This window comes from Cydia strobilella, chromosome Z (genome assembly GCF_947568885.1).
Source record: "Cydia strobilella chromosome Z, ilCydStro3.1, whole genome shotgun sequence".
NCBI classification, from domain to species: Eukaryota; Metazoa; Arthropoda; class Insecta; order Lepidoptera; family Tortricidae; genus Cydia; species Cydia strobilella.
Genome location: NC_086068.1, coordinates 9,132,007 through 9,158,451, shown reverse-complemented (window position 1 = coordinate 9,158,451; position 26,445 = coordinate 9,132,007). Strand labels below are relative to the sequence as shown.

The 26,445-nt window shown below is 34.9% G+C and overlaps 1 protein-coding gene across 3 annotated transcripts in view; it reads right to left on the bottom strand.

Annotated features, from left to right (window-relative positions):
• Positions 1–26,445, bottom strand: part of LOC134754307 (homeobox protein araucan-like) — a 121,126-nt gene that overhangs the window by 66,538 nt on the left and 28,143 nt on the right. The window contains exon 1 of one of the 3 annotated variants that reach the window (XM_063690549.1): positions 371–654. The exons of the other annotated variants lie outside the window; for them this stretch is intronic. Coding sequence (XP_063546619.1) covers positions 371–430 — 60 coding nt within the window. The 5' untranslated portion in view covers positions 431–654. Of the gene's footprint in view, positions 1–370; positions 655–26,445 lie in introns of those variants that run through there. 3 annotated transcript variants of the gene reach the window in all.

Sequence of the window (26,445 nt, the reverse complement as noted above, 5' to 3'; positions counted from 1 at the left end):
ACAAAGTAGGTACATAATATACGTACCTTTTAGGTGTACCTATGCGTTTTTTTTACATGAACTTAATACCATTAGATAACAATTAGGTAGGTACAAATGCTTAAATATTTTTTCCTACCAGATTATGCATTATTTCTAGCAAGACTATGCATTCTAAGTAGTATCATTAATTACTTTTTATTTTAAGAATGATAACACCTGTATTTAGCTATTATACCTTTGGGGGAAATATTACACAGCATCAAGACAATCAGCCTGTTGATTCTTGACTTTTCCTTTTAAAAATAGGTTCATTCTGCACCAGATAGAGCGTATGCCGGAGCTAAGAAGATTATAAATTAGGTACTAGGTAGGTGGTAATGAGACTAACCTGCGAGGCGGGCGGGTATGAGTAGCCAAACTGTGCGTACGCTGCCATCGGGACGATCATATGGGCGGATTCACAAAACACTGTCTCTCAAAGTCTTAATAACACGGACGTATTCCTATAAATATTGAAAAATAATTAAGTAAACGTATCACAGGTTGTTTGCGCCGCGGCTGCGCGTTGCGTCGCCATCGCTTCGCTGTTCGTGTGCGAGCGGCCTTATGCTTGCGCGCGCGCTCGGATCTCGACACAGACTGGCGCGCGCCCGACTTGCTACGCCCCTCCGCCGAAGGACACCACCAATCAGACCCCTCCTCATGGGCGGAGTTTTACTTAACCCTCCAATAGCGAAGCGAGTTTTCTATCCCTTTCGAAACGCCGAACGGAAATATGAAAGCCTATTGGTGGGGTTTATCCCCTCTACTTTGAAAGTACCGCCTATTCGGAGGCGCCACCCACGTCCGGGTGGGGCGGGGGAAAAAAGCGTTAGTATAGGCTCGACGGGAACATGTTTATGGGTCTCGAGCAGACAGGCCGAGCCGGTGTAGTCCGAGCAAACAAATCTCTAGTGGCAAAAAATGGCCTGACCGAGGACAAGTTGTTTCATTATGCCGCGCCTCGTCAGATTTACGCGCTCGACCACCCCCGGGATAAATAAATCTATAAACGTTTTCGAATGTAATTCTATTGGCAGTTTTACCTCTTGTACAATGAAATACTAATAGGTACCTACGAAAATAAGTTGAGGATTGCGCGAACAAAATAATACCTAATTCTGTACGTATACTGTATTATACACTAAAACTACATACAAAAATAGTAGAGTCGTCCACTATTTATAAATATTATATTTAGGTTGCTAGATGGGTTTCTACTTTTCTAACGTAATAAAATATGAAAACTTATTAATGATTTAGGTCTATACGTTCCTGCACAAATTTAATAGTGTTAAAGATACCTACGGTAGTATAAAATCTAGTTATTGCCTAATTCTTAGCAATAAAGAGCAGCTCATTTTTTTTTAGGTAGGTACGTACCTACGTATCAAGTGGTTAATATCGACTAAAACCCAGAGGCTTCCGTTGTGGTTACATTAGTTTATTTATAAATAACTTGTAGGTTATATTTTGTTACTTTTAATACTTACAATAAAATAGGTACCAAATCAAAAACAAAAGTAAATAGAAAATGATAACAAAAATTCAACCACCCCACTTTAATCAAAAAATGTCAGTTTTTTCTCCAATTATTAAACATTTCGATACCTACATATTCATTTCAGCGGTGTTTCTAAACCTTTGTTCCTTAATTTTAACGATAGATCCCGAAGTACTAACTCTACCATTCAAATCAATCAATAAGAGAGAAACCTACCTATCTACTTGGATATAATATAAGTACCGTCCCTACCGTAACGTAGGTAGCTAACTACCTACATCTCAATCACACCATTTCGTTGGATTAGTTCATGCAACCGCTAATTTCGAAACTTCAACCCCTAACCAATACCCTCCACTCTAGATTGAACTTTGAACTCTATGAAGTAGAGTCGATATTCGATAAACGGAGCGAGTGAATAGGTGCGGGCACATTCAAAGTTATCGAACACATTCGCAAAGGAAAAATTCGGATTACGTATAGTACTCAGGCTTCTATGTAAACAAAATAAGTTTTTCTTTAAGGTTGGTGTGGAAATTTGGTGTATTAGGTATGTATGTTACATGTCAAAATCAACTTTCCACATAAATACATTTACCTACAAACATAATTTTTTTGAAAGTAGGTATCTACAGGCGAATCATTAACTGGAAATTTTCAGCCACGAATACGACATAGACCATTTCAGAATTAAAAAGGAATAAAAGTATTTTTTAAGTATTCAATTAAATGATTCCGGTTTTGATTCGATGCTTCATTACACCAACTCGCCTTAGGCCCCATTCGCACAAGAGCTTTTTCAACGCGCGTTAAAAAAGCGCTTGAATCTGCCCGCAGGCTTAATTCGATTTAAAGACCAAGGCTTAAAGTTGAAAATCCAACAACGCTTGATAAAAAGCGCTACCGCCATCGTGTGAATAAATACACACGTTTCCATTTGTGTCATTCAAACGCTTTTAACGCGCGTTGAAAAAGCTCTCGTTCGAATGGGACCTTACCCCTTATATTACTTAACAGGTGATATTGGCCTCATTTACATAAAAAAAAGTGATGATTGCCTGTCAGTTCAATTGACGAACCCTGTTTATCTCTAGCTTTATCTTTACCTTTTATTAATGTTTGATTAGAGTTTTATAACCCAATTCAATGTCTTTATTAGGGTCTGAAATTACAAGTTAATTACTTTTACGGAAGAGAGCTCGGTTAATGAAATAAAAATAATATGTAACTGCTTTATTGTTGTGGGTTTAATTCTATGTTTCGAAATAATATTTTGGCTCATTCAAATAACGTACAAAAAAGTAACAACATGGTGTGGTCACTGTAAAATCGCGAAACAGTGAAGACTTGCAAAAAAATTTTTACATTACAAGTTTTGGTAGGAAACTTTATCTTGAACAAATTAATATGAAAGAGGACCAATTGAACTAAGACCCACTAAGTTGCTCTATGACCCGTAAGTTACCTAAGGCACGACGTTAAAACTCTTCTTAATTATTAATACTTTAAGTACATACAAGAACACGTTTGGTAGTTGTCAGAAAAAAGTGAACAACTGAGACAGAACGCGTCACGGATATTTTTACCTAGGTACTTCAACACGTAATCGAATTGGACGATAGCCACAAAACTGTTAAAAACCCAAAAAAAAATAGGTTGGTATAAAAGCGATATTTCTAAGTGAGTAAATTTTATACTGAATTGCATAATATATTTAAGTGTAGGGCTACGAGTATGGTATGATTATAGCACCCTTTAGAAATATATATTATTTACTATGAATAACATATTTCTGCATTTAATAAAGGTTTAGTAGGAAAAAACTACATTTTAGTTTGTAGATTTAAAATTCGCTCCAAAACGCTTGTAAGTGTCATGGCGTCCCTAGTGAAGTCAAGGGCATATAAACAAAACGTACGCACTAGACGTTCCTTAGAAGCTTTAAATAATTTGTTTATTTCGTAATTTTAAATATGAATACCAAAGTGAATAAATGTTGTGTGGTTCCTCAGTGTAAGAACAACACATAACACACATAACACACATAACACATCACTAGCGACTCCTTATAAGTTAATTGTGCATGTTCCATAGGTACAATGAAACGATACAAAAATAGTAGCTTAAATTGTTTTGTGTTTTCCAAGTTTTTGTTTGATTGTAAAAACTTTCCAAGCATCATCACATCGATTATAGGCAAATTAGCAGTTTGCCTTAGTAAATCCTTGTTAATATAAGTTACTAGTTAATATTCGGTTTAAACTAAATTAAATCTGTAAATCGTAAATAAAATAGCAGGAGAACCAGTCCCTAATTTCAGTTCTTTGGATATTTGTTTACATGAAGGTGACGTTATTCGCTCTGATTGGTGTTCAACGTAACACGGCGGACTTCCGTATTTTGTAATTTTATTTTAAGAAAATATTCACCAATGTCGCCAAATATAAGAAAAATAAATGCGTTTTTTGTATTCTATGACCAAAATTTTCATTAAATAAATATCATATTTTAGTGACTTTTAATTACTATCATCGTGCCTATTGAGAAATTATTCAGATTGTGCGAAAAATTGCCCCGTCTGGGCTGGCTTGGTATTTTGAGCCAAAACATTTATTTAATTACAATATGTTTATCCAATATCCTTATCTTTATTACCTACTAAAAAATGACAAAACTATCTGCCACCATAGAATACTTTTGCTAATACGGAAATCTCTACAGGTCTCGTTAAAAAGTATCTGTCACAGTCTAATAGAGTATTTGACTGTATTTAAAATAAATTAGTTTTCAACATGCATGAAATAAAGCACCAGAAGATTAATGGAGTAACGTAGACAGCAATTATTTTTAGACACAATTTATATTTTAAAACCCGAATAAAACTATAAAGAGTAGGTAATTTGATTGTCACGTCACATGCTAGTGTTTCATATAAATTCCATAGTAGCAAAATCGTTTTGACAGTTCGAAAAAAGAAACTGATTTGAATAGTAGTCAAATACCCTATTATTGTTCTGCATATAAAGACATACGGTACTTATCCCTTTTTGTAGTAGTAGTAGTAGTAAATCACTTTATTGTACAAAACAAAAATTGTTAACATGAAATTCATATAAATTTAGGTACAAAGGCGAGCTTATCCCTATAAGGGATTTTGTCAAGTTATTAGCGAATTTTCGAAGCTTAGCCTGACACGCTACTTTCAATGCTGACTGTACCTACCTAGGTATTAGCTCGGCGTCGGTATCGACTATCGAGCCGTTGTGTTGGATGGCTCGGAAACGTGCATTCTGCACCAAGCCTATACCTTTCAGGCCCACTCAATGGTCTCTTATCAACTGGAGAGCCGGATAAGCCCCAGCCGCAAACCGTTTAGTGGTGCGGGCTTAGACAATCATAAATAATTACCTTGCACTAGTACACAAGGTACAGTCGAGTGCGTTTGCAGTGTTCCACTTACGAAAAATAAGCCTCGTTTCTTCCTTGCAACGAGCCCTGCCCCTTCATATAGAAAACCAATTACCAATTAGGATGCATTTAGGATTCTTTATCTTAGTGTGCAAACGTGCTAGGGCAAAAACAGGTATATGAAGCAAATTTCCGATCGTAATGACACGAAACTACTGACTACTGAGTCAGGAAACTGAAAACAAAAAGTTATGTACGATTTTAATAAATTTCATAAAGATATGTACAGGTAAAAAACTTAGCTAAAGCCCCTTTTGCTTGTTTGAAATTTGTAATATGACGTAAGGTTTGCAGATTCATTATTTAGTTGGTAAAGTTTGATAATTTTTTAATTTATCATTTAGGATTAGTGTTTTAGTGAAAAAAACAAATACTAGGCGAAGTTGGGGACGGGAGAAGTGGAGAACGATTTTTATTTTTATCTACTACATATAAAACATATTTTTACGCAACAGTTCAAAAAATGTATTTTTTTGGGCGTAGTTGGGCACTCGTTGGTGAAATTAGTATTCCCTACGGTGTAAGGTATATGTATCTATTAAAACTATCTGGTTTTGCCAACCCTTATTTTCAATGAATTACAACATTACTAACGCGGTTTGTTAATTAATTTAGTACACTAAAAGTGACTTAGACGATATGCCCGTTTTACTCATAAAATAAAACTCTAATTAGCCATAACCTCACTGTCACTTTTTGAGTGTAATTCGTCCGCTGAAGAGCAATAGGTAGGCTTGTTACATGCAAAACAATTTTGCGAAATCCTTAGGTAGGTATATACCTACCTCATCATCATTAACTTAAGAGTTATTCTCTTGTCGGTGGAGTATCTTCCAGCTTTCCCTATCCCGCGCCAGCTCTTTGACTTTTTGATACGACACGACCCCTACTTTTTCTTTCACTTGATCTAAAAAGCTGCGTCTGGGTTTTCCTCTACCCCGCTTCCTACCTATCCGCCCCTCCAGGATAGTTTTAAAGAAGTAGTCGTGTCGTATTAAGTGTCCAATCAATGATTGGACACTTAATACCTACCTAAGGATACCTATACCTAACTACATATGCTCGACTTTCTTCTTAGCTTGAGGTCGCTTGTGGATACGTGGTATCTACAATGTACATCGTGACATAAAATTACACGTTTTTATGTACTATAAAATGATGACACCAATGACAAAGTGGTGATATGGTGACATGCTTAACACGAGTACCTATTAACAAATATGTTCAAAGGAACAAGCCATTTTGTATGTCTTTTCAGTGCATTGAACATCAAAACATTGCAATTGTAATTCGTTTGCTGAATTTAAAAGTAACAGCGGAGACTAGTAAATAATATGAACTGTCACAGTTCCTATCTCGTGTTCCTAAAACTATACGGTACTTGTGTACTTAATATTGTGCTTTGACCTTTGCTCATAACCGCAACGCGATTTAAAAAGCTGTTATTGAGAGTTGAAATAGATGTGTTGCATAAGAAAAAGTCAACATACTAACTGATGTTACTGTATGAAAATGACTCCTAGATGAAAACGCTGATTTTTTTGTATGGCGACTATACGCCCTATCATGTATTACAATCGTGAGTTTTTAGAACGCGTGTTTTAAATATTGCGCAAGAAAATGATGAACCGGATCCCATGGTATGGCACTGGCCAGACGTGCAAGTTACGTAAGTTTCAAAAAAGTTGGACAGGTACCGTCAACCTAGGTAAATAGGGATAGCAGGGGTGAATAGGGACATAACCTAAGGTGATTTATCTATTTCTTAAAATATACCCACACAAATTGTATCATACAAAACCTACGATTACGATTTTTTTTTTTATTCTCAGGTAAATCACATTTTAAGTTTCGTCCCTATTCACCCCAGCCATCCCTATTCACCCCCGTTGACGCTACTAGAAAATTTCATAGAAAGTCAAGGAAACTTTCATTTTGGAAACGGAAAATTTTGATCCCCATACTAAAATATAAGAAGCTTCCCAAAATTTAGATTTTTATTTTATTTTCCGACGGCACATTAATATAGTGCCAGAGTATATACCAAATTTTACCATCAATTACTGAGGCTCTACAATAAGTTGGCCATGAATTCTTTTCCACCAGGCAAGCCAGAATGTGCCAGTTGCATTGCATCATCTGCACTTGACAGACTGATCAACGTCACTAAATATAAAAGTAACAAACTACCTTAAACCATAAAACAAACGTTACAGTTATTAGATAAAAGAACATTTTTAATAACCCATTATATTTTTCTAAAACTAAGTCAGATTTTAGGCCGTTAAAATGATCATACAAGTAAGTACCTGCGAAAAATAGTAAACTTAATAATTTCTTTTTATAATCCACTTACAATTTTTTTTTACATATCTACATGGAAAACCAAGATATTATTTATATTAAAAGAAACTTAATTCTTTGAATAAGTGTTTTTATACAAGCTAGTGTCATTTAGTGCATTTCAGATTAGCATGGTACCAACACCATGAATTTTCGCTGAAGGTGAACATGAGAATGGGGAAGGTGTATACCTATGGGAGTCAAACTTTAAAAGCTACCTCTTGTCCTCTAGATATAATTGATACTGAAAGCGACACTGCGTATTATTTCTATAAACTGCTCGGTTCCGGATATGTGTATTCTTCCCAAAAAACAGAACCAACTGACATTGCTTTGCAAAATATGTCATTAATATCTACTTACGTTATACATCTCCTTAAAACATGCTTGAAACTAAAAATCATGTCACTAATTGCGTATCCATGGCTCCAGTATCAACATCCGATCAATCACCTCAGATTTCTGGTTAAGATTCAGCGAATAGCAACCCTATTATGACCATCTTTAGACTATTATAAAATACAAAAATTCTTAGGGTTGGCGCCAAGACATCTATCATCATTAATAACAAGCAATTTAAGACAATTCTGCATTTTTGGAATATATGGGTGAGCCCAGGCGTCTCACGCTGCAGGAAGCATAAAAACAGACACTAAATAAAACTAGTGGTTGACACGTTGAGTTTTTGCCTTACTAATTACGTGCAACGGAGTGCGTGTAGAAATATTAGTCTCATTGTAAACAACGACTTAAGCGACAACATATTTCTTCTAAAAAAGCCTTTTCAACCAAACGAGTTCGTAGTGTTCGCGTGAACTGACGGCGAACGTTAGCCGTAAATGCTAACAGTTTAGATATTTATGAACATGTGTACATAATTAATTTTTACGATGGATCAGATAACGGAGTCGGTGGAGCGATACGCTTGTCGCTTGTCTCAGTAAAGGTTAATTAACACTGGATTGGCTAAGGTTTTTAGGTTTTTCCGAGAATCTGAAACCGGCGAGGGGGTTAAGGTCGTGACTTCACCTCCATCACAATAGACTGATGCCGACTGCCGCCGAAGTGTAAACACATTTTGAGAACAATTACAATTCGACACCGTTCTGTGACTCGCTTGAATACCATATTCGTTCCAAATCGTAAAATCTCATATCAAAAACGTCATGTTACAATTTTAGCTTTAAATATATAGTACACTGAATTCAAAAATGCACTAATCCTATTATTAACTTAACCACTTCTATTTTAATATAGTAAGTTCATCGGTAGTTGTTCGAATAATTTTCGTTCACAAATATCTTGCTTCTAGTCATATTTTTTTGTTGATTAACTATTGTTTGTAACTGTCGACAAAAACTGTCTTGTCGTGATGTACATGGGACTAAACAAACGCGCTCGCAAAAACTTTCACAAAGCGTGCCAACAGTCGCTCCAGCTCAAACAGTTTCCATTGGGCTCCATTAAGATATTTGAATGAATTGGTAAGCAGCGTGAAATAGATGTGCAAACTAAAAAGTACCTAATTGTAAACGATCCATTACATATTTCAATTGTTTTTGATATACTGAGATATCCCATGTTATACGGTCTAAATGTGTATTAGGTAGAGCTACCATTAAATACCTCGGAAAGTTATTTTGTTGAAACGGCAAAACGACATAATTATTTATTAATTACTTTAAGGAGCACATAATAGTAAACTATAAATAAACTGAAAAACAATAATATTGTAAACTATAAATAAACTTAAAGTAAAAGGCTTCAATACATGTTTATACTTTTACACCTTCTTGCTTTATAATAAGGCACATATGTGTACGTATCTTTGGCGTATGTTGCACCTATTTCCTAATTAAAAATCGCCATTCTACGGCCTTCCAACAAATATCTAAACAATCGAATTTAAACTGTTGTGAGACATACTAACATTAAATAATTTCACGGTTTAGACTCACTTGACGCGAGTGACTAAAACAAGTGAGTCTAAACCTTGAAATTATTTAATTTTAATACCTAAACAGTTACAACGCCTGAACCACCAATGTCGCCTTTGGTTAATGTACCTTAATGATAATTTATTAACATATTTCAGTGTTATGTGCCATGTCAATAAGTCGAAAATATGTGCCATTTTCAATCAAAAGGGTACTTATTGTCGCTTGTCAGTAAGGCGCTATTTCCATATAGCTTCAATTAGAAATCAACCTTATCAACAAGCGACAATGTGGTATAATTATACCTTATACCTTTTAGTTGAAAACGTCACAATATATTAAAAACAAGGTGCTAACATGATTACAAATTATTCTTAACAGTGCGAAACAACAAATGAACTCTCAATTGTTATGTACACAAAATCACCTTCTGTGACACTGTGAAAAACTTCAATGTCAAGTGCAGAATCAAGATATATGTCCGTTTTTTAAGACGAATTCTGACACCGGCACCGTGTCATCACGTTAGATAATTTTTACTTTACCGCATCTACTCGTAGTATAAATTCCACTCTAATTCAAATTATCTAGACCCATAAACAGGTATTTCAATAATTGCTTCTTTTATAAAAGTCCTGTTCTGACAATTTAGCGACAGGAGACTAAAACGGGACGTATGCAGGTTAAGTGTGTTTAACTTACAAAAAGATTAACTTTTGACTGGTTGGTCCCATAGTAAAAGTTGCTCAGTATAATTCCAAAATCTCCCTGGCAATGGGAATGCACTTATTTTTGGCCACCCTGTATATATAAGTTTTAGTTCGCCTTAATTCCATTAATTGTTAATTGTTACTAACCATTACGGGCCATTGTTGTCTTAAATAAATAAAATGAATTGAATTAATTAAATTTAACGTTCTAAGTAGTTTGTAAGTATATTGTATGCTAAAATAGTAAATAACAAATAACCTAAACCACCTACCTAAATAATTATGATTATGGCTATTGGCTTACTAAAATTATAAACAAGTATTTTTAATAATTAAAATGTTATTCAAATGACTTATTATGTTGTGTTGAAAAGTATTTTGTTACTTCTTCTACCTAGCGTTATCCCGGCCTTTGCAAAAGTATTTTGTTACTAACAGTTGAAATCTTTAAGAGGTAAATCTTCAAAAACATGACATAATAAAGCGTCCGTGACATGTCAGGCCCTGAGGCAGGTGTGACCCCTAGCTCATGCCCTGACCACCAACCGTTCCATTAATATGTAACGTGAAACAGCCGCTAACCCGCATCGAGTCATATTGAACAATTATTGCCATATCTGACTTTTCTAATGATGTAACTTGTAATAGTTATCAAACTTGGCTACATAATACATGCGCGATGCGAATACCATATGCTGATTTCATTCTGACAACGGACAAACATATAATTTTTAAAATAAAATAATGATTTGACAGCAACAGTGCATCACATGAGGTTGAGGATTTCCGTGCTGGACTTCATCAATAAGTATGTAATTCCACTTCACTAGCTTATATTTGTAGATCTAATTATAAAAATCGCTACATACCTATAATATCTATTAAGTTTTAAGTTAAAATATTTATTTATTTATACTTTATTGCACATAAAATTATAAGTACAAATGGCGGACTTAACGCATAATGCCTAAGGAGGCTTAAGGCATTCTCCACCAGTCAACCACTGGGCCAAAAAGAGACGTTTGTTAGGTGCAGGCTTTATAATAGAAAAAATTCAAACGCCTAAAACCTAACAACAACCTAACAAATAATGAAATAAATAACAGATTTTTTTTCAGATTTTATTTTGAAATCATAACTAGTCAAAAAATGTGTGACGTTTTTTCGCTTCTTGAAGGCTTCAAAGGTTTCTTAAATAAGTTCAAGGTTAAATGCGAATAGAATATTTAGTATGGCGTAAAGTTGTAAGGAATTTTAATGTTAGCTACAAAATTAATTTATCGAAACAAGTAATTTGAAAATAAAATCGAACCAATTACTTACCCACTTTAAGTAAGAATAATAAGAACAAGCGAATAAAATTCCCCTTTGTAAAAATCAACATGACAATCAAAAGTCAAAATTTGGCTTTATCTGGTAAGTGAAGTAGGCAACAAATTTGTTATTTAATACAGTGTTAACCGTCAAAACCTATAATGGAACCAAAAGCGGCTGCCCCGCCGGCCAATTCAGCCCGCGTCTATCCTACAGGCTGGATTCAATTAACTGTACAAGGCACGAGTGTAATAAATTCTCTAAACAATCAGAATTCGAGGCCTGGTAATATGTCGGCGTGCATACGCATTGCGGATGGGGCGGCTTAATCAACGGAGTGTCCCGGGTGGACATGTGTTCGAGCTGGGTCAGATACCTGAATATAGATCTAATATTTTGGGCGCGGGTAACGTTATGTAAATACGAGAGAGGGGATTTAAATGGCCGAGCAATTTTAAGACCAATTTATTACTTTAATGTTATCAACTAAAAATGTAAAGTACGTTTACCTTACACAATTTAAAATAAAATGTTCAATTTTTACTCATAATTGTTTTACCAATGTTTTTGGAGGTAGGAACATAAAGAGTATATTTATCAACGCAAATTTTATGCAATTTCCTTATTCCAGCTTAAACAATCATAAATTAACCGGCCAAGTGCGAGTCGGACTCGCGCACCGAGGGTTCCGTACTTTTTAGTATTTGTTGTTATAGCGGCAACAGAAATACATCATCTGTGAAAATTTCAACTGTCTAGCCATCACGGTTTATGAGATACAGCCTGGTGACAGACGGACAGACGGACAGACGGACAGCGGAGTCTTAGTAATAGGGTCCCGTTTTTAAAAATGATTCTATAATTTATTCGACACATCCGACTAACGGCTCACCCGCTGAGAAAATAATTATTTTTTAATTGAACCATTTCCGTATTTACTAATGACAAATACTTACATACGAGCTCCGAATGTGTATTGTTATCTATCGGTCATAAAACTCTCGGACAGACCTCATTAATATGTATCAGCTTAGCGCTCATTATCTACGAACAAAACACTATTTTCTTCATTGTTTAAATCTTGTAGTCATTAATCAAATAAAATGTAACAAGCTCTTAGCGACGACCTACATATTAATTGATGTATAAATAATGAATATGTTTTGAATAATGATAAATGCAAGGCACGGAGGAACTTACGTATTAACAAAAACTAGAATCAACCCCAAAAAAAAGTTTTATTGTAGATTGCTTGGACCGATTTTTGTTCATTTTGTTTAATAAATTTTTCGATTTAGCCAATTTTTTGAGACTGACTATACTATATATATAACTAAGTCCGGAATGTACTGTATGTTATGTACACGAAAAACAATTCAAAATGTATATCTGTTTTATGTATGCTTTTCCATGGCAAGACATGTGCACTGGAAAAGCTATACCAAACAATACTAATGTAAAATCAAATAACGTCACTACATGCTTACTAATAATTTAACGTTCGCTAGGACATCAAATAGAAAATTACACAAATTATTCTGGATATACCTTGCATTTGTAGGAAATGTATTAATAGTAATAAATACAGAATGGTCCACAAAGCCTGGTGCTGATTCCATTAAATTATCCAAAACATCTTGTTTTTTTTTGCATATACAATTCCAAATAAACAGGGAAACACTTACTTTTTTTCACGTGTCACTTCGACCACAAGAAACTGATCGCACTGCAAAAACTTTAGTTCCTAAGTAGCGTGTTAATGACTCTGGGTCGGATATCGGGACACTTGAAACAAATATGAGTAGCGCGAATCGCGGCGAGGATATGTGGTTCAGTGTTTATTTGCCACTCGCTTTGCAATGACAATGTGGCAATAGTTAGTTAAATTAATATGAAAATATGACGTTTAAACTGATTCTTCCTCACATTGTTCTATTCAATTCGGTATAAAATCAGCTCTCTACCCTGGTAATAAGCAGTGACTAACGACATTTTCACAAACGTGATATGCATGTTTAAATCGAGTCCGATAGGTAAAAATGTAATCTGTAATGTATTATTATGGTTAATTAAGCAATATCACCATTAAGTAGTCCAAACTAGTGACATTGCTATCCGGTTATAAAATTAGAAAATTTCGTTTGATACAATATATAAAAAGCAAAAATTGGACATATCGATTTAAATGTGTCTCACCTACTTACATATCCTATCTGATAATGACTCTGTACCCTGTTATGAAAAAGGCAATCGGACAAAGTAAATTGGCAAATGGGTAAATAGAATAAGGATTTCGCTGCTTCAAAAATAGAAAATAGAAAACGAAAGTTTCCTAACTTTGTGTTTTAGTGATCTTTATTTAAATATTTGTAAGTGTAATAATATGGAAATATTGAAGACTATAAAATAACATACACGATCTAAATATAAAATACATAATACATAAAATAAAATAAATTTAAACTAACTTGTGTTACAATTTGTTTTTATCAAATTGTGACTGTACAAGATCTCCGCGTCATTTAAAACTCGCCTCTTTTACACTTAAATTATTATAAAGGTAAACAAAAAACAAAACGATAGACTAGATACCATATCTGAAGTGGTTTTATTAGAACAAGGAATTCGTTGGTATTGGTGGGGATCCCTAAAAGTGTGCCGGATACGAGCGGAAGTCTTATCCCTCCTGCTAGTCCTGCTTCAGTTACACGTGTTTACATTCGACGTAAACCTTATCAACTTCAAACATTTTTTACATAATTATGCATTCCGTACTTTAACAACACGCGATATTCTTGTAATTAACAGTTGTATAATTAAGTTGGTTTTTTCGTTGAGAAGTGTCAAAGCCATATCTATTGGCATTTGACGGTTTTTACGAGTGTTAAACATGTAGGTATTTATTTAATATAGTTCAGAGGAACGGAGGTTAGGTTTCGTGACAAGAAACGTTAGGGACTTCCACAATTCCGGCGTCATCAAACTCCTGTATACTACGGCTCTAGTGAGATACAAACTGGAGGCCAGCGCATGTGTCTGGAGCCCAAGTACAAGTTTATGTTGGAAATGGTTCAAAAAGCGTTCCTGCGCTTCCTTTACAAGAACTAAAGTATAGCATATAATATATAATATAGTTTTTTTTTTTTTTCGTATGGCTTTTTGTGTTACTCTTCTTCAGAGATTTACAGTTTTTACTTTGCGTCCTAGGTTTTAACTCCCTGGAGGTGCGTAGAGACTGCGAGCGCTTGGTTACTGCGTGTAAGGTGCTCCACAATATTACCAGCTGTCTAATAGAATAGAAAGTTCTTTATTGTTTATCATTTTTGTTACATACAAATATGTCCGCCAAAGGGATGTGTCCTTAATGTAATATGTCTTAAAGATCTATACATTTATTTTATGTCGTGTAGCCAATTTACGGCTCACAAGAAAGTGTTATGACCTACGTTAGTAATGTAATTACACTTTTTATTTTATTTTTATTAATTGTTATTTAGTTTTATTTTAAAAGATGTTCCCTCGAGGGTAGACTCCTTTTACTCACGTATTTATGTCTATCTTTTATACTGACATAATCTATTTCGCCGATTCTGTTGCTGTACATCATCGGGTTGTATTGACCGTACTTAACATATTGTGGGCCAGGGTTCTCTAATCCCGGGATGCATAAATTATTTAGCTTATCTAGCATGTCTCAGTGTAAGTCATGAAGTCTAAGATGCCATGGGTCTTCATCTATTAAGTCCCATAACATTTCTATGGGTATTGAACGAGGAAAACCTCCCGCAGACTTAAGAGCCATGCGGTATTGCCTTTCAAGCGTTAAAAGGTTCGTCTTGCTTACTCGAGGGAGTAGTTGTACTATTCCATAGTCTAGTATGGGCAGGAGACATGCCTGAATAACCTTTAGTTTGGTTTCTATGTTTACATTTGAGTAGTAGCCGATTGCTAACATTCCTCTGACATTTTTAGCTTTTCTTACGACGCTTTTGACGTGTTCGTTCATGCTCAGTCGTTTATCAAATTGGACACCTAGGTTTCGAACACAGTTTTTGTATTCAAGATGGCCTCCTTTTAATTTGACTGTCGGTTTATAACCGTTTGGGTTACGCACACTACGTACTCTTTTATTAGTGATCATTATGCACTCTGTTTTATCAACGTTACAGCGTAGTGTGACCTATGTACCTAGAAAAAAATTATATGTATAAATATTGAATATAAGATAAGACTCCTTAACTCAAAAAATCTTTTTAATTTAAGATTAGTAGTTAAGTTAAATATTACATGTGATTTTTTATAAAAAATAAACAATAAATCAAAAAAAAAAAAAAGTCCCCAACGTTCATAATAATCGACTATTTGATTGGCAGCCCATGTAGCGCGCCGTGTAGCTTGATCCGGCCGAAGTGCTGAATTTAAAATACACAAATAGTCGGCATACTGTGAAAGCATCTCCAGCTGTCTAGTCGTACCTCCTAACAAATCTCGACGGCGATTAAATCTGCAGCTGTAGGATGGAACAGGACCACGCGCGACCGCCGCGCGTCGCCACTCACCGCTGCACGACATGCTACACTTACTGAACGGACTCCTGCGCACGGATCAACAAGTGGATTTCGTCCAGGTGCCTCGCCTACTGTGAGAGTGAAGTGAATGACCGTACGGCAGTATAAATGACTAGGTAACTAATAAATGTATTAGCAAAATGTAATTAAGTAGCATTACCAATTACACTTGCTACATTAGCATAGTAGCAAGTGTAATTGGTGTAAACCGTTCTTGTGAACATAAATATTTTTGTTACAGGTAAGAGGTACATGATTGTAAATAGGTATATAATGTTTATTTTTTAAGCCTCACCGTGATATGAAGCTATGAAAATGGTCATGTCTATAAAACGATGTAAATTCACAGCTTTGAGTGGGATGTAAGTATGTGTACCCACTTACGCGATTCCTTAGCAGGATAAAAAAAAGTATTTATAAGTGTTTATGGTTTTATACCATTACCATAACTATTAGTACTCCGAGAAATTTAAGGCACACTTAGTAGGTACTTCATTTAAATACGTACTTACGAAGATATGTATTCATAAATGTACTACAGGCCATAGTTATCAATTGTTTGACACATCTATATGTAAGTACTACTTATTATGACATTCATGTTTCTTATAAAGAGACAATCTGTATAAATAAGGATGTTATATAATCTAGATATAGTCCCAAACTATAAGCTGCTTTGCTTGTTGAAAAATTAATTACTAAAAAGTATAATTTTACGATATAAGTAATAGTTAATTGCTATCTATTGACCATCCGCGTTTCTGCCTAACACGTACTATTTTAGCTGTTTTTATAATACAGCTAAAAGTGCTAAATCCCTGAACTCATTATATTCATTTTATTTATAATATACATATTTTAACCTACATATTTTGTATACAATAGAACATCTACATACATACAAGTCCAAGTATAAGTAAATTTAGGTAATCCTATCCGATTTATGCGATCGATCATCTAATAACGCACTTACACAGCAGCGAGCAGGTACACGGGCACAATCAGCGACACCTGCCCCGTCTCCCACAGGCTCCTGTCACATGCAAATGCATTTCAACTTCGTCTTGGAAAGCTCTTAGCCGTGCCTCAGACATGGATCTAAATAGATAACCCATATGTCTATAATCCGAGAGAAGTGAACTATCGCTTGCGTTATATACCCCACGCCATAGGTGTATGGCCGCATCGCACACCCTTCCGTTACCTCAGCCCCGAATTCACAATTTTCATATTCTAACTACAAGCTTTGTCACGAATGATGTATTATATGCCATTTTCGCGTAAAAATAGTAAAGCATCTGTCTCCTAATATTAAGTAGTTTCAAAGTAAAGTATCATTATAGCGCGATAAGTGCCAGCACCAGACGATAGCGCTTAAATAAGGAACTAAAATTTGTACCGCGGTATAGTCGTTTATAACTACTAGATGGCGAGGAATAATGAATTGGATAAACATTTTTTTTTATATAGGACATTTACACATAGGAAGTTTATACATACATGCATACATACATACATTTTAGAATAAAAATACTCTAAGTATTTCTATTTGTTCACAACAGAGACGCAATTACAGCCAGTCAAAGTTTAATAATGGGACCAACATGTTGCTGTTCATGCATTTGTACATTTTTAAACTAATGTACATGGACGTATAAATTTTGTGATCAAATAATTTATTCAGGTTTTTCAATTCGCACATCAAATTAAAAAAAATACAGAGGTACACATAAATGTCGTTTAAGTTCGAAAACCATAAAAGATTCGAGAAGAGGTTTGCATCTAACTACTTATATAAACGTATGGTAGGTACGTTTGCTGTGCACAACATGATCAATGTCAATGAAAATTGTGCGCTTGCGTGGTCTCCTTAAATGTCTGTGAGCAATACCTTCTCGTACGTAACAATACATACCTACATGTCGTGCCGGCGGTGATGGGACTTAAATCTTACATTTAGTGCATTTCAAATTTACATGCGGAAAAAAAGTATTTAGTAGTAAATAGTAGACCGTGGATTTGGAATGAACGCAATGTTACAAAGTGTACTCACATTTATTGCAAATGTTACCCTTTTCGGGGTTATGCAGCAGCGAAATGTTGTTTCTTTTAGGGGCTACCTACGCCTCATCATTTGTTTTATTTAATAATTGTTATTTCGAAAAAAATACAAAAGCCTGGGTTTTAGGGGAAAAGTTTAATTTTTATTCTGAGCTTCTATAAATTACCTTTGCCGGGTCTAGCAGGAAAATATTGACATATCTTTATTCTCAGAATTACACTGTTTGTTATTTTAAGTATAATAATGCATCATTATTTCATCCTGGTCTAATGTATAAGAAAAAAATTTCACCAGTGGTGTAAGTATTCACATTCAAATTAGGTAAAAAATTAATTAACAGAATCAAAATGTAAAAAAAAGGTACCATGAAGTGTTAACGAAAAATACCTACTAAATTATATTTTTTTCAATCGATGCTGCTTTTTTTAAAATGTCTCCACACGGTTCGTTTTAGCCAAAAATTATGTAAATCAATTTTTAGAACAATCAAACATTATTTAGAAGTCGCTCGAAATAAAGCAATTCTGCTATACTAAAATGTATGAAATGAACTTGACCAGAGAAAGAAATATATGGAGGCGTTCTATTTCGTTACAACTAAATAAAACATAAACCGGCCATTTTGTTAATTCAGGATCAATGTGTTTTTTATTTATTGTATGGGATATCAAATTTTAAAACAATGTATAGCGACCAGTAAATAATGAGCAATTGAGTCAAATTTTGGCACATAGATTACTACTTCATAATAGAACAAAGGGAGCCTTGTGGAGAAAATATTGCAAAAAAATTTTTATTTCATACAAACGTGGTAACCAAACAATTGCTTACTATCAGGCGATTCGTCTGCTCCTTTGCCTCCTATATCACAAAAAAAACTTTTATTGCAAACTTTTATCACACTTACATATTTACATCATAAAATTCAGGTAAAATAGTGTGTCTAAAAGTAAAAATATTAAAATTAAAATAGCAAACAATAATAACTAAGCGATATTATTATCACTCCCGTATTTACTAGGCGGTACCTACTGTGAATTAGGTACACGACAATAAAGTCTTATTAACTCGCGATATTACTCCGCTAAGACAACCTTGCATACGTAAGCCCTTTGAGGGTGCGTGAACACACAAGGAATGTAATCTAGTTGTTTGTGTACTACCTCCTTACACCGCGGCGACTAAGAGAATCTTGGAGGTGTCCTGTCAGTGATAAGCACATAAACTACTGTTAGTAAATAGGTATCGATTTAAGGCGTAGATTTGCATATTTTTTAAGACGACTCTGTAGTGATTTGACCCGTAAGTTTCGAATACACTTATTTATAAAAAAAACTGTGCTATTTGTTGTCTCTAGATAAACAAAAATGTCAAAGTAACAGTAAAGGGGGTATACATATGAGCAAATAATTTAAATGGCCTTTTTGACACACTTTTGACTTTTTGATTTTTAAGTTTTTTTAGCTAAATTGCAAACGTGCAAGCACGAATTGTTCATAGTAGACATTTATTTATTTATTTATGTATTTATATGAGCCTAGTGTCCACTGCTGTTCAAATGCCTCCCTTCCCTCTTACCACGTATCCCGCCGGTCTTGACCCATCTCCCACCAGTTCCTGAAGTTATACCTAAACAATATGTTTTTTTTTAACAAATAAATAATTATTTAGGCACTACCACACAAAACTTAAACATATTCTTTTAGTGCAACCATATCATCACTACATATGTAGTATAAAACAAAGTCGCTTTCCGCTGTCTGTATGTCTGTCCCTATGTATGTTAAGGTCTTTAAAACTACGCAACGGATTTTGATGCGGTTTTTTTTAATAGATAGAGTGATTCAAGAGAAAGTTTTATATGTACAATTTGTGAAGGTTTTGTGTAAATTAGTTGAAATACCCGTGCGAAGCCGGGGCGGGTCGCTAGTCGAGAATAAGGAAGAAAAGTTGTCACATTTCAATATAATGTAGGTAAAAATTAAAATCTATCATTTATCATCCCTAATTCCCTACTTGCCTGTAGGTATAAATGCGAAAGTAACTCTGTCTGTCTATCTATCTGTCGGTCTGTTACCTCTTCATGCTTAAACCGCTGATCCAATTAAGCTGAAATGTTGAATAGATATAGTTTGAAGCCTATGTATATCGTCGCCCGGACATAGGACAGTTTAATTTAATCATGATCATTATTCCACCCAGACGAAATCGTTGGCAGAAGGTAGTCTTCTACATCTATCTTCCTACAATTTTCCGTCCTCTATTTTTCGATAATAGAAATTTAGAATGTCAATCCTACTTAATTAAGGCTGTTAAATTTTCATCATTACGTATGGCATTTTCGTTGAGTTTTATAAATGTATTAGATAGGTACCACTATCAAATGTGTCACTGTAGTTACTGTCTTCTGTCCGTTTGATTAAGATGATAAATTGTTAATCAGCTTGAAATTAAAGCTTTCAAATTGAATTGAAGTTAATTATACAGGGTAAGGTATTTATAAAGCAATGAATGGGATGAATGACCGTAAAAATCAGCAGTGAATCCCGGCCTCCGTTATAACATAAGTAATGAAACTGAGGAATCGCTAAAATGAAGATAATAATCATATAAATAGCGCTTAAAAGTTGCATTACAAATTGTGACACTGTCCACTTGCTATTTTTAATTCAAATATCTATGCCTCAAAAAGCCTAATTTAACGCCCAAAAATATGAGTAATGTGTACTACGATATATGATATGAAACTAATGTTAAAATATCGTATTTAAAAACACATAAACGCATAGATTATTCAAGTCGCCATGCGTTATAACAGTGACGTCTACAAAAAACGAAAAACTACAAATAACCCAAAAGAGCATTCTTCAACACTTCGACACGTAAAAAGGTACCCTCTTGTAGGTACCGACCCCAAAACGCATTTCAAATTCAAACTTACCTTTTGTTTTTACAAAAAACCTTTTATATCTCTTAGAGACTCGTTTTTATCTTGATATAAATCCAGATAATTAAGTGGTGTGACAAAAAATGGAGGCGCGATATGTTCCAGGGACGTCGACTTATAAAACTAGATGGTAATGAATGAACTGAGATAACGAGAGATGAGGTCGGTCCCGGACAGGACTGGTTGCGTTACTGAATGAACTATATACAGTCTCGTTCGTTCTCAGTCACGCGGATGTGATGATTTTGAGTAAGGACGTGTTGGTTGTGTAGCCTGTTCTTTATCTTGCCGCATAGTCATTCATTATATGTTCGATAAAATGCACACTGTATCTACGTATATTGGGCAGGTATAACAAGTCTAGAGAAATGTACTAGAATTGAAATAGAAATATATTACATAGCGTTGCAATAAACCTTCACGATTGTATTGGGCGGGCCAGAAGGGAGTGATTTGTCAGGGAAGTCACGGAATAATGATAGTAAGTAACAACTGTAATTCTGAAATTTATTTATATGATTAGGGGAGAGTCGGCTATGTTGTACTGCAGGTTAAATCGTACCGCCTCTAGATTTCCCAATAAACAAACAAGTTTATTTACACGTGAGGCACCAAACAATGTTGCAGTGGTATTACCCTCAATTTTCTGATCAGACATGTGCATACGGTTAAAAACGAATGACAGAATTGTTATGGTATATGGCGAGCTTTTTACAACTTTCATTAAATGACAGATATCACAGTTGTCCTTAGGAATAGTTTGTTGAACAAAGTTTCACCGAGTTTTGAAATATGCAAGTGTCTGCTTCAAATACACCTGTTACTGGAGAAGCCGCAGATCTCCAAATATAATTTTGCCAAACATTAGGTGCTCAACCCGCCGAGACCCGGGCTCCTTAATATTATAATCTTATTCGCAACATGGAATATATTTTGAGAACAGTTATCCGAACTTGTTACCCCCGCCTGTTGTCTAAAGACGGGCACGAAAGGTTCAGCTTTAAGTTCCCCCTGGGAAACTTACTCTAACCCAAGTGTTACACAATACGATCTCCCTGTAAATCCTGTAAACAAAATGGATAAAAAAGGATTTTCCCCTGCAGTAGGTATACGAGGATTTTTTTAATTTTCGATTTTCATAAGATATTTAACTTCAAGCTCTCGAGTGTAGAAACACTCATTACTTATAGTATTTATACACATAACACAATGTAAGTACTTATTATATCTGATCTAATTAAACTCAAGTATACATATGTGACGTTTTCAACCAAAAGGTACCACATTGTCGCTTGTCGATTAGGTTGATTTCGAATTGAAGCTATATGGAAATAGCGCCTTATTGACAACCGACAATAAGTACCCTTTTGGTTGAAAATGGCACATATAACCCCTGAGTTTAATCAGACCAGGGGGCCTAGCCAAGATGACAGTCGTACATCATCAAACGCCAAACGAAAATAAACAATTGAACGGGATGATAGACGCTTTTTATAAATCGCGACAGATACGATGTCTATATATCTGCACAATATACGTCTGTGCATGTTACTCAATTATTAGCTGAGTCCAATACGACTCCGTGGGCTATTAGGTATTGCGTAAACCTATGAGGCTAGGCCTGTTTATTGGGTCAGTTATCGCATTGTCCTGTCATCAGGTTGCTACCCACAGGGTGGCATGGTATTTATAAAGCGTAACCACACTAGTTTTAAGGGTTTTATTTTTGATGTAAGTTTTGCGGATATAAATTAAAGAAAACTGCAAAATGCTGCACTTTTTCTTAGCAATTCATTTTAAATGCCAAGTTCAACAATTTGAATGTATGCACATTCGTAAAATACATAATGTAAAAACTGAAAAAAATTCACGTCATCATGCAATTCGCAATAAACAAAAAGAGGATTATTGCGATCAATTGAAATTTAATTCGAATATTATAATTATAAATCACTTGTATACATTGTATTTAATCTGACAAATACAAGTATGAACAATAACAGTTTTTAGACCAAACACTCAAAAACGACGAAAAAACCTTTAGACGCCATTTTCTCAAAATGGTGCTAATGTGGGTTAACACATTATTGCTTATCAGCATTCATATACTTATACTTAATCCGGGTAACAATTTAATAATTATTCATATTTTAGATAATATTTTCAGTCAGTTATTTCCGCTAACTCGCCGAAAATGGCACGATGAGCTCATCTTTTTGCGGCGTGAGGAGTTTTATGCGTTTAAGTGCATTTTTCGAGTTGCATCCTTTGTTGTTGGCTTGGTTAGTTTTAGTTAATTACTTGCGCTGCGCGAGCGCGCTGGTGGCCGCAACACAAAGCGGGTCGATGCCTTCGATAACGAACTCAACGTTTTTATCTTCTTATTTTAACGCTTTTAATTAGTTAGGAAAATATTCTCAAATAAATGCCCGAAGGGACCTTGAGTTAAGGACTGCCTTTGACCGCTCAGCGCCTCCGGGGTACTGTAATGGGCTGAGTGCCTCCGTTATTTCGATTGGCTCCCGTATTGCCGATAGCATGACTACAACAATATTTACTTTGAGCGTATATTTTAGTGATTTAGTTCGGAGATTATGCTGCTAGTACTATTGTAGGTGTTGTACGCGAACTACAGGTGTTATTCACTTATTATGGTTTAGCCAGATTAGGTACAAACTAAAAAAAACTGTTTCGCAGAATAGGTAATTAGGTAGAGTTAGACCAAGATACGTTTGCAACGATTTTGATAGCACACTTAGTGCAGGTGTGATTTACGTCATAATTTCACAAAAGTTTGACGCTTAAAATAACACGGGCACTGCGTGTGCGATCAAAATCGTTGCAGACTTTTCTTGGTGTAACTCTACATTACATTAGATACATATATTATATTATATGTACTGTGAACATGCTTTTTTTAAATCATACGGTAAAACAAGATTATAGACTTCGACAAAAATAAAAAGACATGATTTAAAACAAAAAATTTACATACATATGTAATGTGTTAAATTTGTTATTGATGAAGTGATAGATTATAATTAACATCATATTTACGCGTAACGACCACGAAAACCGAGCGTTTACGTCGTTTGTTTTATCCATGTACAATATAATTGCTAACATGCCATCACGGCCGAAGATTATACTGATTATGATTACAGACTGAGAAAATAAACGAAAACACTCGCCAACGAGTCTTATCTCGAATTGAATGCAGAGGCATCGGCGAAACGCGAAACCTATTTCGCCGGTGGTCGCTAATAAAAATTTACTTGTCAATTGAAAGCCGATCAGCACGCCGACATATCAGACCAATCTAAATAACAATGTAATAACTAGGTAACCACTTATTTCGACACAGATAATAATAGCCACGTTAATTATTATGGCACAGCGTCAGTTGGATACGTTCATAATTAAAACTCATGAATAATATATGAATTGGGTATTCTCAGCGGCTAACAATCAAACCACAGTAAAACTTAAATATCCGATTGTGTCGAAAACTTGCCGAATGGAACAGAACGATACACTGGTTAATTTCTTTTTTACTGTATTCACCTTGTTTAACCACTGTACTTTGTCTCACACGTTTATAAGGGAGTTTGGCGTACACTAGGTAATAACATTGTATTAAATAATAACATATAATTAGTACCTGCTACAAAGATAAAAGAGGGACGGAGTTTTTTAAAAGTTGTTTACAACCAACTGTAAGTGGAGATACAAGCGTGTACAGAATTGTTATTGTGGCCGACGTCATTATTGTACTCCGTACAGTAGTTTAGTAGATCATTAAGTATTTACGCGAAGTGTTGATATTCTATAAAATTTGATGTGATTGTTAAACAATAGCATCAGTATTCTTTGGTAATATTCCGGTAACGGACAAATACTTACAATTGTATAAAGAGTTCCTTTTGACAGTGAAACAATACGGTGTGAACATCCTTTGTCTAGATAGGTTTACAGATTCATACTAAAAATACTTATAAAAGCAATAAACATTAAAACTGATTAGGTAGGTGTTTAATTAAATAACAGGAATTATAATTTGAAACGTAAATTTATACCAACTTTGGGTGAAAATTTTGGCTTTCCACCTAGTATGAATAGATCGGAACAACGGGCAGGCCAAGTACCTACCATTATTTTCTTGGAAAGCATGCATATAACATGTTGTTGGAGTCAAATGTATAAAATGCTGTATGTGTTTATAATGGTCAAACGGCCTTATTATTAGTTCAAATGTTTTTTTTTAGTTTAGAGTTCTGTATATTTTCAAATATTGTAATTGTTGATGTTCAATAATTTCTATCGAATGCAGTCCGATCTCTGCCCCAAATTAAAACCAGTTTAGAAGTCTGCGCGCGAGTGTACAATGACGTTAGCCTTGTTAAATGTTATCAGCCCGATCCTTATCTGATGGACTCGTCGTTGGCCGACTCTCCATCGACACCTCGATGACCCCCCTCAACCCAACCGTTATTCATATTCATTCATTAATAATAAATAATAATCTCTAATCTAACCCTTTCGCGTTGCTACGCAAAATGAGTACTAGTTATTTATTTAAATTGTGAGATATACGTTTATAATTTCAAAAATTGGGCCCACCCAGAATGTACAATTGTGCTTACATGTCTGGCGAGTAAGTGAAATCTACCGATTACTGAAATGTTGACTATATCCGATTAGCCAGGAAGGGAGATAATATTTATCAATTTCGTCAAACGTAACAAAGGGCTTGCGGATTTTAGCCAGGGTCGTGTCACTAAGCTTTACATAGACTGCATAATTCACCCGAAAATAGCAGGATTAAGAAAAACTATTTGATTAAATAGTGGACAGTTAATGCAAACAAAACTATTACACCAACGTCATAAACCAGCTACGCTACTCGAAATTGAAAACTTGACTTCATATTATCACAAGTGTTTAACGTCTCAACGTCAAGTAACGTCAAGTTTTTCAAAGATCTAATTTATTACACCATTTATTTAAGTATCAGAATTTCTGGTGAAAAGCTACTCTATTTTCAGTGTCTGCCTCCATAGCGTCGTTTTCCTTGTAACGCTTTATTGGTCAGATTTTTTATGGGGTTGAAACAAATTTTGACAAAAAAGCCAATAGCAGTACATAAACATAGTAAAATCATAAGTTTCTCTAATTTCCTATGACCCACACATATTTTAGCAGTCAGGATTTCTTTTCTTGTGGGGCAAGACGAGAAAGGGTACCTATCGAGCGTTCTGTTGGAGCCCTCTCTGCATCAGTATGTAGTCCAGCTCGAGAACCTTTCTGCCCCGATAGGTTCCTGTACTTTCCAAAAGTAATGTGCGTTCTACTACATACAGTTTAACTACTTGGACGCTCTTTTGAAATCTCCTTTTAATTTCTAACTCGCTAGTTAACTCCAAGTAGGCATAACTTGTTAAGTTATGCAGTAGTATGCTGTATTTATTAATAAAATGTAGTAGGAGATTAGAAATAGAAATGCCATAAGTAATTGACACAACAATACCTTCTGCTAGTATTTTAAGGTGAATCATTCAAACAAATATTTAT